Source organism: Anomaloglossus baeobatrachus, chromosome 9 (assembly GCF_048569485.1).
Source record: "Anomaloglossus baeobatrachus isolate aAnoBae1 chromosome 9, aAnoBae1.hap1, whole genome shotgun sequence".
Taxonomy (NCBI): domain Eukaryota; kingdom Metazoa; phylum Chordata; class Amphibia; order Anura; family Aromobatidae; genus Anomaloglossus; species Anomaloglossus baeobatrachus.
This window is the reverse complement of record NC_134361.1, coordinates 73,939,884-73,952,032: the sequence shown is the minus strand read 5'-3', so window position 1 is coordinate 73,952,032 and position 12,149 is coordinate 73,939,884. Positions and strand designations below refer to the sequence as shown.

Sequence of the window (12,149 nt, the reverse complement as noted above, 5' to 3'; positions counted from 1 at the left end):
CTATAAGACCAGGTGAGTGGGCGCGGCCCGGTCCTGTAAAGAACATTAGTCAGAATCAGACTCCTGAGACCAGGAACAGGACTCTGGGGAGCATGAGCGGGAATGGCAGGTGTGACCGGTGGACGCATGGACTGGACCAGTGAGGAAGGAGCAGTGGTACGCTGGCAAGGCTGGATCAGTGGGTACAGAGCGGTGGCGTGACACAGGTGTGACTGGCTCAGTGGTTATGGAGCGGTGCCTGGATGGTGAGACCGGCTCAGTAGGTAAGGAGCGCTGCTGGGACACTGGGAGCGTGACACCTACCTATTCTACCCTCACCTACTGTATCCTCACCTATCCCTTGTAGACTGTGAGCCCTGGCGGGCAGGGACCTCTCTCCTCCTGTACCAGTCTGTGCCTTGTATTGTTTATGATTATTGTACTTGTCCCTATTATATACACCCCTTTCACATGTAAAGCGCCATGGAATTGATGGCGCTATAATATTAAATTATAATAATAATAATAATAATAATAATAATAATAATAAGAGCTCACTGATGGTTCCCGCAGCTTATAGTCGCCAAATCTGGTGACAGGTTCCCTTTAACAAGCCTTGCTATAAGATAGGATAAAAGCCAAACTAGAATATCAATTTGTAGACATGTGCCTTGAAAGTTCTATGCATGAGATCTGATATGGCTATGCTGTATGAGAGGTGGCCACCTGCTGAATCCGCGTGGAAGTGAATTCCTAAACGTGCATTTTGGCGAATGCAGATTTTTAAAAAATTGGATTAGCTATCAATTCCACTCAAATTGAATTCCCTCATCTCTAGTACACAGTGTATGGAGGACATGAGCAGAGAAAGAACTAGACTAGATTTTGTGGGTAACAGCAATGAGACCATCGGAGATCATCTAATCAATGGGTTGTGTCAAGCAGGGATAGAATTCTCCACTTAGTACAAGAACTTTTCCATTTTACTGTTTTTCTTCGTTTGACAATTTTGCAATTTATTTTAGCCTAATTTTAAAAGGATATGTAAGGAAAACAAAGACGTGAAAGCACAGAGCAGCAATATACAATATCAGCACATGGCATAATGAAAATTTCACAAATTCTACAAGTGTAGAAATAAAGTGCGTAAAGCAGCAGGAATAAATGGCAAGACTCTGCAAATGATACCGCAATCAGCTGTGGCGTAAATGTGCTCCCTCTTAATAATTAAGATTAGCAGACTAGATATATCAGTTGGTAATTATCTGGAACCACAACGTGTGTTTTCAAGGATTAGAGATTATTCGGCTGGTGGTCACATCTTATTACACAGTGTATTCATTCCACATGTATACCTTTCATGGCTCAGAAACTCATGCCCAGAAAAATATTCAACAATATTACAAAAAAAACACCTACGAAAGACAAAAAGTTGACACATTTTTCAGATTTCATAGTAAATTTGGTGGAACCTGTTAGACGTGTTAGTTATACTCCACCTCATGGCTGGTAAATATCTCTGCTACTGTTTTAAGTTTGATAGATTTTATGTTTCTTTTTGGGAATGCTCCCTTTTACTAAATCCTAAGGTCTAGTTTAGATGAATAGAGATGGGCGAATAGTAACTATTTGTGTATGAATAATGCATACTGAATACCGAGTACTATTCGGTGCTTGTCACGACAATAAAAATGCTCGGGTTCCCCATTGACTTGCATTAGGTTTGTCATTTGTGATGAATGCCAAAATAGAATTTTGTGATTCGTTACGATAATCCGAACATGAATAGTTACTATTCACCCATCACTAATTATGAGTGCTCAGATTATAATTTTTTTCTCAAGGACCAAGAGTCTGTGTATAAAATCACAGTTTACACTATTATCTGATGAGGCTTGACCATTCAAGTGTATGGGTGCAGCCAAAAATTGGATTCCATATGGATCATCCGCATAAAATCTGATTTTATGGATACATTGCAATTAATGATATACAAAACAATATTTGGCGTTGTACATTCTAAACTGTTGATTTGTACAAAACAGATGCTATTAGGATGCCATACGGATGAAAAATGGGTAAAGAGAGGACATAAGGGTGACACATGGATGACAATTGTCCATTTTTCTGAACAAAAGTGGACAATTTTTTATACACAGTAACAAAAAGGAGACAGTTGCACTCTGTAGTGCTAAGATATGTTTAACAATGAATATGGGAATATAGACATGCATTACTGGTATGAAAAACATGAAAAAATTGAGATACTTAGCACAAAAAATGGCCAGTGTTATGTGAGCCCAACAACCAACGGCAAGGCGACCTCTTTTTGTTGGGTTGGTTGAGCACCTGGCTGCTGGTCCAGGTCTCCGAGCACTGTACCTATATCACATCGTCTGGTGAGCTGTTATGAACTTTTTGTTTTTTTCTTTTTGGTGGGTTCCTGCTTACTCTAATGCTTCTCTTTGGGTTAAAAAACCGTTGGGGTCACGGAATTTGGGACACACATCCGGCCGCATTAGCGATGTCCTTGCGTGTGACACCTATGAGCGATTTTGAATCGTCGCAAAAACGTTCAAAATCGCTTATCGGTGACATGGGGGTCACTTCTCAAATATCGCTGCTGTAGCGTGTACGATGTAGTTCGTCGCTCCTGCGGCAGCACACATCGCTCCGTGTGACGCCACAGGAACGAGGAACCTCACCTTACCTGCCGCCGCCCGCAATGCGGAAGGAAGGAGGTGGGCGGGATGTTACGTCCCGCTCATCTCCACCCCTCTGCTTTGATTGGGCGGCCGCTTAGTGACGTCACTGTGACGGCGCACGGACCGCGCCCTTAGAAAGGAGGCGGTTTGCCGCTCACAGCGACGTCGCAGAGCAGGTAAGTAGTGTGCGGGCGATGTTGTGCGCCACAGGCAGCGATTTGCCCATGTCGCACAACCGATGGGGGCAGGTACCCACGCTAGCGATATCGGTACCGATACCGCAGCATGTAAAGTAGCCTTAAGGCTGAAGAGCAGGAGTGCTCAATCAGAAGGTATGAAAGGTAGGATGTGCCATTAATTTTTTTCTATAATTTTTATATACACTCTTCTGAACTTGGTCTTAAGTAAAAATAATGTATAAAATATGTATACCATTTCATGACAATATTTGTAGCTCAATTATTCGCAAAAGCTCATCACCGTGATTGAGAAGGGATGGGTTAGAATATTGCCAACATATTTTGATATTTTGATATTTTGGAAATATGATCCATAAGAAAACAGACATGAAAATACTTGGATTAAATTCCATTTGCCAAAAAAACGACAACTCTGTTGCGTGAACCAAGTCTGACTATGATAACCAATTAGGTAACTTACGACTTTTGTGGGACGGATGGGACGGATTTTACAGCTGGTTTGTTCGTGACTTCACATCGTTCTAAAGAAAAAAAAAGGAAAAAATATGTTAGAATTATCCAGATTTCCCAACACTTCATGTATATGTGGCAATATAGTAAAGGCAATTTTTCTAATTATAGGAAAGCACATAATTGCCAAATTCTTTAGCTATAATCTTCACAAACAGAAATGATCTCAGAGCATGACAGGCATGGGGACATCTAATTCCTTAAGGCCCAGTCACACACAACGACTTACCAGCGATCATGAAAACGATGCGACCTCATAGGGATCGCTGGTAAGTCGCTGGGAGGTCACAGGTGAGATGTCACACAGTCAGATCTTACCAGCGATGCAGGAACGATACAGGTCGCAGTAGCAGTAGTATCTCAGCAGTCACTGTGACCCTGTCACACAGTGTCAAACTCAGCGATGTGTCCTGCTCAGCAGGACATCACCTTTGAAGAAAATGGCCTGGACCATTCTGCAACAACTAGCGATCTCAGAGCAGGGGCCTGATCGCTGGTAGATGTCACACATAACGAGATCCCTAACGGGATCGCTACTGCGTCACAGAAACCGTGACTCAGCAGCGATCTCGCTAGCGATCTCGTTATGTGTGACAGTACCTTTAGTTCTGCCTTGTCATTACACAAATAGATAAAAAACCTCCATTGTAGAGTTTTATCAGACTGCCCGGTCTCACTTGACTATAGGTAATCCTGGTTTGCCAAAAGTTAAACCATGTAACAATGAATAGGGCCCTGTGGATTGTGGCTCATAGAGGACATGTTCGTCAGCTCCATGTAGCTGATCTTAATTGGAGTCATAGATGTTTGCATGATGCACATATTTTGAAACAAATGAGTGGCATGGCTACTTTGTAGGGGGGCAAAGTGGTAGGAGTTAGATACTTTGTATTTGGGTCTAAGAACTATACCTCTAATATAAATGTGTTCAAATATTTAATGTACTAATTAAAGAGCTTTTCATATGGCTTCTTCAGGAGTGCACTGCTTTTCTGACTACCGGCTTCCTGGTAGCTGGGGAAAATGATTTCCTGAAGACTGACTGTTCAGGCAGGTGTCACAGTCATGTCATTGGTCTGAAGAGAGTATTCTTCAACTTAATGACAGAGGCAGCTATGCCTGTGCAGCACCGGAGAAGGGTAGAGGGAATGAAGCTGGTTGGATCTAGTGATACTGCTAGCTTTAGGGCAGCGCAAGCAGGCTGTAAAGCACAGAGCCTAAAAGCGGGAAGTGCTTCTTGCCTAGGCGACCGGCCACTTTGAGACTGCAGTGTGGCCAATAACCTATGCAATGAGCCATCCACTGTAAAACTAAAATCCCATCATTCTTGAGAACAGAGATGATTTTTAATAATAAGAGGAGAAATATAAAGTTGCAAAGGGACAAAGGGAGAAAGGGAGAGCAAGAGAGTGGAAGAGAGAGGGAATGAGAGAATGGGAAAGAGGAAGAAAGGGAGAGAGGAAAAAAGCGAGAGATTGAGAAAGGCAGAGATTGAGAAAGGGAGAGATTGAGAAAGGCAGAGATTGAGAAAGGGAGGGAGGGAGAAATGGAGAGAGGGAGAATGGGGGAGAGGGACAATGGAGAGAAAGAGAGAGAGAAAGAGTTGCGGAAAGGGAGAATGGGAAAAAGAGAAAGAAGGAAAGAGTGAGAGAGAAGGTGGGAGAGATGGGAAAGGGGAGACATAGAAAGGGAGAGAGGGAGAATGGGAGAGAGAGAGAATGGGAGAGAGCGAGAATAGGGGAGAGAAGGAATGGGGGAGAGAAGGAATGGCGGAGAGAGAACAGGGAAAAATGGAGTGAAGGAGCGAGGGGAAGAGTCGGTGAGGGGAAGAGTCGGAGAGAGGCAGAATGGGAAAGAGGGAGAATGGGGAGAGGGAAAGAGGGAGAGAGGAAAAGGAAAGAGAGTGGGAGAGAGGGGGAGACATAGAAAGGGAGAGGGGATAATGGGAGAGAGGGAAAATGGGGAGAGGGGGAAAGGGCGAGAGAGAGAGGTACAAAGGGAGAGCAGATGAAAGAGAGTGGGAGAAATGGAGATATGCAGAATAGCAGAGAGGAAGAACGGGAGAGAGGGAGAATGGGACAGAGGGAAAAAGGGAAAAAGCAAGAGAGGGAGAAAGTGAGAGAGGGAAAATGGAAGAGCATGGGGAGAGGTAGAAAGGGAGAGAAAAAGAGAAGGAGAAGGGGGGAGAGGAGTTATGGGGAGTAATTATAATAGGAGCAACTTTAGCTCATAGTTCATGGTTCAAAAATAAAAATCTTGCATATAATCCATTGTGTGCAGTACAATATGATTATGTAGGTGAAGAAAATACATACTTTGTATGCTGTATCCTGAGGTCAGATGTTGAGAGTCCTGTAAAAATAAACATAAATAAATCAAACCAGTAATCCACATATCATCTAGATATAAAGATTTAGGTCACATAGCCCGAGGCTTGTGTATTATCTCTCTCTATCAATCACATATTTAACCTTATCTAAAATTCATAAGACGGGAATGGAGATTAAACACTAAGGACAAATAAGATGTACAGTAAATGGAACGTTATTATTTAAAATGGTAAAAATGCAATATTTCCCGCATATCTCGGTAACCTTACCACATGTGATTATTTTCATTGAGCTCAGCTTTCATAACTTAGGATTAGAATTTCTACCTGTTTAACGTAATTTTTTTATTTTTACTAAATATCATTTAGAAAAAAATAAAGTATAAAATCATATCTTGGACAATTTTTTTGAGTTATTTACTAAATTTCCTTATGAAATTCCAAATTGATTCACATAGAGTGTTTATTATAAAAGACGCAACAATAGTGATGAAAGAGTGATGTTGATTCTGCCTTGAATTCCTAAAATCATTTCTTAAAAATTCACCATAGAAATGTTTCAAAAGCATCACCTTCATATGCTATAAAATAAAATGCTATCAGAGCTCGTATATAAATATAGGTAAAAGAAAAATGTAATGACTAATTTAGTGATATCCAGTTTAGGCTGAGTTCACATGTCCTGTAAACATCCCTTAGAACGGATGTTGCAAAGATCTGATTGCTATTTATCTTTCATTTGAAACGGATCCTATAAGAAAAAGGTGGATCTGGTACAAATGCAAAAAAAACCAGATGGCTAAATAGTAATTCGTTAATGGATCCATTCTGCATAGACTCCAATGTTCAAAAATGGATCAGTCAAACATCGGTTACTTAAAGGGAACTTGTCACCGCATGTTTATAACACTCACCTAACGGTCGGTGCAGAGCAAACTGGTCGGATGGGTGTTGTTACGGGGGGGCTGTCTGATAATAACCGAAAGGAGTATCAGACAGTCAGGGTCCACCGTGCAAAGACTTTGCTGCAGACTATGGCAGAGTGCAATACCTCTGTTAACGCACAGAAGGATATAATAAGTAAGTAAAGCAATTCCTCCCTTACTTGGAGGGTGTGTGGAATGATCTCTGTTAACAATCACAGAGACAAAGGCAATGTGTGCGAAATGGCACCTACCTAGGTCCGCTCTTCTAGTGGTGCAAAAGAGACGAACAGCAGCGTAAGCCGCACAAAGCTCCTACCTGCGTTCGCTCCACTAGTGTGCGAGGACACGAACCACTAGATATGGCACCTGCCTAGGTCCGCTCTTCTAGTGGTGCAAAAGAGACGAACAGCAGCGTAAGCCGCACAAAGCTCCTACCTCTGTTCGCTCCCCTAGTGTGCGAGGATACGAACAACTGCCAGACGCAGTATAAGGAACGTTACCCTAGCGGCAACATCCACCTACGAGTAGAATCACAAGGCCCAGCCAGACCATGTGCCTCAGGCACCTGCCTATGTCCGCTCCCCTAAGAGGTAAGGATACGGACAGCAGCCGAAGCTGTAAGGTATAAGAACGCTACCCTGCCGGTAGCGCTCACCTAGCATAGACAGAGGAATGCCTAGAGGAACGCGCACAGAGCGTCTACTCATATGCATGAACCAAGAGGACTGAGCACCATGCGGCGTGTGTCAGGGTCTTATATAGACTCTGTGCCTCATCCAAGATGGAGGACACCAGAGCCAATCCGCTGCCAGAATGACAGGAGTGACGTCATGCTGGCCTATCACCGAGCAAGACGTCACAAGCACATGACCAGCGACCAATCGGCATAGAAGGTGTCAGAGACATGTGACCTCGTGTCAGCGATGATGTCACTCGCACATGTGCAATGGCTCCAAGATTGGACTTAGTCTCCAGCGCTCGCACATGTGCAGTAGCACGAAATCTGGACTTAGTCTCCAGCGCTCGCACATGTGCAGTAGCAAGAAATCTGGACATAGTCTCCAGTGCTCGCAGCAACCGTAACAGTACCTCCCCCTCAAGGGCCCCCCTCCCGGCGACGCAGGTAATCGGCAACTAAGTCGGGAGCATGGACAGCCTCCTCAGGCTCCCAAGAGCGATGTTCCGGGCCATAGCCCTCCCAATCTATCAAGAAGAACCTGCGCCCTCTAACCATCTTAGAACCAACTATGGCTCGTACCTCATAGCTAGAGCGAGAGGAATCAGAGGCAGGAGAGTGCACTTCACGAGCGTGAGGTAAAATAGCCGGCTTTAGCAGTGAGACATGGAATTTGTCATGAATCCTAAGATGGACAGGTAACTTCAATTGATAGACTACAGGATTTACCTGTCGAAGAACCTCATAAGGACCCAGGAAGCGAGGAGCAAATTTGACAGAGCTCACTCTAAGTCTCACGTGTTTTGCAGAGAGCCACACAAAGTCCCCTGGAGAAAAGACAGGAGCCGGGCGACGAAACCGATCGGACACCGTCTTCATACGGTCCTTAGCTGCTTGGATCGACTCTTGAGTCCGATCCCAAACCTCTCTGGCATTAGTTGCCCAGTCGGCCACAAGAGGAGGAGGTGCAGCAGCGGGAAACGGTACCGGTACCCTAGGGTGTTGCCCATTATTGAGTACGAACGGTGTCTGCCCAGTGGCCTCAGCCAGCGAATTGTTAAGGGCAAATTCTGCCCAGGGTAGGAGGGAGGACCAGTTATCGTGGTTCTCAGCAACAAAGTGTCGAAGGTATATAATCATAGATTGATTGGTACGTTCAACCAAACCATTAGTCTCCGGATGGTATGCCGAAGAGAGATTCAACTCAATTTGCAGAAGGCTACAAAGATCTCGCCAGAAACGGGAAGTAAATTGCGGGCCTCTATCACAAATGATACGATCTGGCATCCCGTGAAGCCTAAAGACATGCTTGAGGAATAGTTTGGCTAGTACCCTGGAAGATGGGATTCTCGATAACGGTACGAGATGAACCATCCGGGAGAAATGGTCCGTAATGACCCACACAAATCTATGTCCCTGTGAACATGGAAGATCACCCACAAAGTCCATGCCTACCACCTCCCATGGTCTATCTGGCACTGGTAAAGGATGCAAGAGACCAGCCGGTCTCTGCCGTAATGGACGGTTGCGAGCACACGAGTAGCAGGAACCGACATATCTCTTGACGTGGCTGGCTAAGTGTGGCCACCAATACCACCTCTCCAGTAACTCTCGTCTCCGCCTAATACCAAAATGCCCACCCACCTTTGAGGTGTGGGCCCATGACAGTATATCATTCTGTCGATCAGGCGGAACAAAGGTCTTGCCCGGTGGGATTTGGTCTAACGTCACAGGGGAGAGCGTATGAAAAACCCTGGAGGGAAGGATAAGACGAGGTTCGTCAATCTCTTCCTGGGTAGAAAGCATAGAGCGAGACAGGGCGTCTGCCTTGTTATTCTTACTCCCAGACAGATAGTTGATGGAGAAGTGAAAGCGGGAGAAAAACAAGGACCAGCGGGCTTGGCGAGGATTCAGACGCTGAGCGGTTTGTAAGTACGTCAGATTCTTATGGTCTGTATAGACCTGGAAAGGATGTTTCGCTCCTTCCAGCAAGTGACGCCACTCCTCCAAGGCTAATCTCAAGGCGAGCAGTTCCCTATCCCCAATGGTATAGTTTCTCTCTGCCGGTGAAAAGGTTTTAGCAAAGAAGAAACACGGCCTTTTTCTACCTGCACCGTTCTTTTGATACAAGACCGCACCAGCACCCACTGAAGAGGCATCAACCTCTAAGAGGAAGGGCTTATTCTCATCGGGTCTTTGAAGAACGGGAGCAGTTGAAAAGTGTCTTTTTACTGCCTCAAAAGCCTGAGATGTCTCAGTAGACCAGGCTTTGGGATTAGCACCTTTCTTAGTCAAGGCCACCAAAGGGGCCACCAAAGTAGAAAAATGGGGTATGAACTGCCTGTAATAATTTATGAATCCTAAGAAGCGTTGCACCGCCTTCAAGGAATGAGGTTCGGACCATTGCAGGACAGCAGAGAGCTTCGCAGGATCCATAGCCAGACCCTCTTGTGAGATAATGTAACCCAAAAAAGGCAATGAGGACTGCTCAAATACACATTTCTCAAGTTTAGCAAACAATGAGTGCTCCCTTAAACGGGAAAGGACACGAACGACATCCTGACGATGAGTCTCCAGATCAGGAGAAAAAATCAGGATGTCGTCCAGATACACCACTACTGAGGATAACAGTAAATCCCTGAACACATCGTTTACTAAGTCCTGAAATACTGCGGGTGCATTACATAACCCAAAAGGCATGACGAGGTATTCATAGTGACCGTCTCGGGTGTTAAAAGCGGTCTTCCATTCGTCACCCTTTCGAATTCGTACCAAGTTATACGCACCCCGCAGATCCAACTTCGTAAAAACTTGAGCTCCTCTCAGTCTGTCAAAGAGCTCCGAAATTAAAGGTAATGGGTATTTGTTCTTTATTGTGATTGCGTTGAGACCCCTGTAATCTATGCAGGGACGCAAATCACCCTCTTTCTTCCGAACAAAGAAAAACCCAGCTCCCGCGGGAGAGACGGACTTACGAATGAACCCCTTCTCTAAACTCTCTCTTATATAGGTCGACATGGCCTCCGACTCAGGTATCGACAGGGGGTAAACCCTGCCTTTAGGTGGAACCGAACCTGGGATAAGGTCTATGGCACAGTCATACGGCCTATGGGGTGGAAGAACCTCAGCACCCTGTTTGGAGAACACGTCAGCGAAATCCAAATAGGGTGTAGGTATGGGAGAGAGATCAGTTGATGCAACCGCAACGACCTTAGGTGGTAAGGGAAGACATCAGGACTGACATTTCGAACCCCAACTAATATTGCTGTCAGACTCCCAGTCAATGTGAGGAGCATGAGTCCGAAGCCATGGAAGACCCAGAAGGACGTCGTCTATACCCTCAGGCAAAACAAGAAAAGAAATCTCCTCTATGTGACCCTGAGACAGGGAAAGGCGCAAGGGAACTGTCCTCAATGTAATGGAGTCAGACAACATAGTTCCATTAACAACACGGACAGGAATAGGCGCCTCTAACATGATAGAGGGAATATTGTGTCCCTTTACAAATCCTGAGGACACAAAAATCCCGTCAGCTCCGGAATCCACAAAAGCCATAATAGGCCATGTATTCTCAGATAACGAGAGCTGACCTGGGATACAACACTTAGAGGGTGCAGAAGACGTCTCTAGTAACCCCCCTCTAATGGTTACTAGGCCAGGGAGTTTCCCTGACGACTAGGACACTTGTTGGCATAGTGCCCAGCCTGACGACATACGTAACATATAGGAGGACCAGACTTGCGTAGTCTGGAGAACGTATGACCTAACTCCATAGGAGTGGGAGATGTTTCAGATGCTGAGGAAGATGGTAGTGGACCCTCAACAACTGGAATAGCCCGATGCTTAGGGCGTGAGGAAGAGACCTCGAGTCTACGTTCCTTATGGCGTACATCGATCCTCGTTGCTACTGTGATCAAGTCCTCCAGAGAAGCAGGGACCTCACGAGTAGCAAGGGCATCCTTGACATAGCCTGCCAACCCTCTCCAGAAGATAGGAATCAACACCTTCTCTGGCCAATCTAGTTCTGCCACCAGAGTTCTAAAAGCAATGGCATAAGAACTAGTGGATAACGAACCCTGAGATAGATCTAACAGTCTCAGGGCCGCATCATGGGTAACCTGCGGACCCATGAATACCGCCTTAAGAGCATCAAGAAAGTCTTGATGTCTCAGAGTAACCACATCAGAGCGCTCCCATAGGGGAGTCGCCCATTCTAAGGCTTTGTCCTGAAGTAATGAGATGATAAAGCCTACTCTGGACCTCTCCGTAGAGAAGCGAGAAGAGTTGACCTCTAGGTGTATCTGACACTGACTAATGAAACCACGACATGATCTGGCATCGCCAGAATATCTGTTTGGCAGAGCAAGTCGAGGATCATGTGCAGATGTCACCATGGTCTGAGGTTTATCCTCTATACTCTTGAGCGGTGACTCAAGTACTTGTACGTAACGGTGTAACTGCTGATATTCTGTCATAACTGCCAGACCCTTGGCTCAGTCCTAATGTTACGGGGGGCTGTCTGATAATAACCGAAAGGAGTATCAGACAGTCAGGGTCCACCGTGCAAAGACTTTGCTGCAGACTATGGCAGAGTGCAATACCTCTGTTAACGCACAGAAGGATATAATAAGTAAGTAAAGCAATTCCTCCCTTACTTGGAGGGTGTGTGGAATGATCTCTGTTAACAATCACAGAGACAAAGGCAATGTGTGCGAAATGGCACCTACCTAGGTCCGCTCTTCTAGTGGTGCAAAAGAGATGAACAGCAGCGTAAGCCGCACAAAGCTCCTACCTGCGTTCGCTCCACTAGTGTGCGAGGACACG

The 12,149-nt window shown here is 45.3% G+C and overlaps 1 protein-coding gene across 3 annotated transcripts in view; it reads right to left on the bottom strand.

Moving 5' to 3' along the window:
• Nucleotides 1-12,149, bottom strand: part of AFF2 (ALF transcription elongation factor 2) — a 763,896-nt gene that overhangs the window by 277,976 nt on the left and 473,771 nt on the right. For all 3 annotated transcript variants that reach the window (XM_075323783.1, XM_075323786.1, XM_075323784.1), the window contains exons 6-7: nt 5,710-5,746; nt 3,345-3,405 (exon numbers count right to left, since the gene is read on the bottom strand). In XM_075323783.1, coding sequence (XP_075179898.1) covers nt 3,345-3,405; nt 5,710-5,746 — 98 coding nt within the window. The remainder of the gene's footprint in view (nt 1-3,344; nt 3,406-5,709; nt 5,747-12,149) is intronic.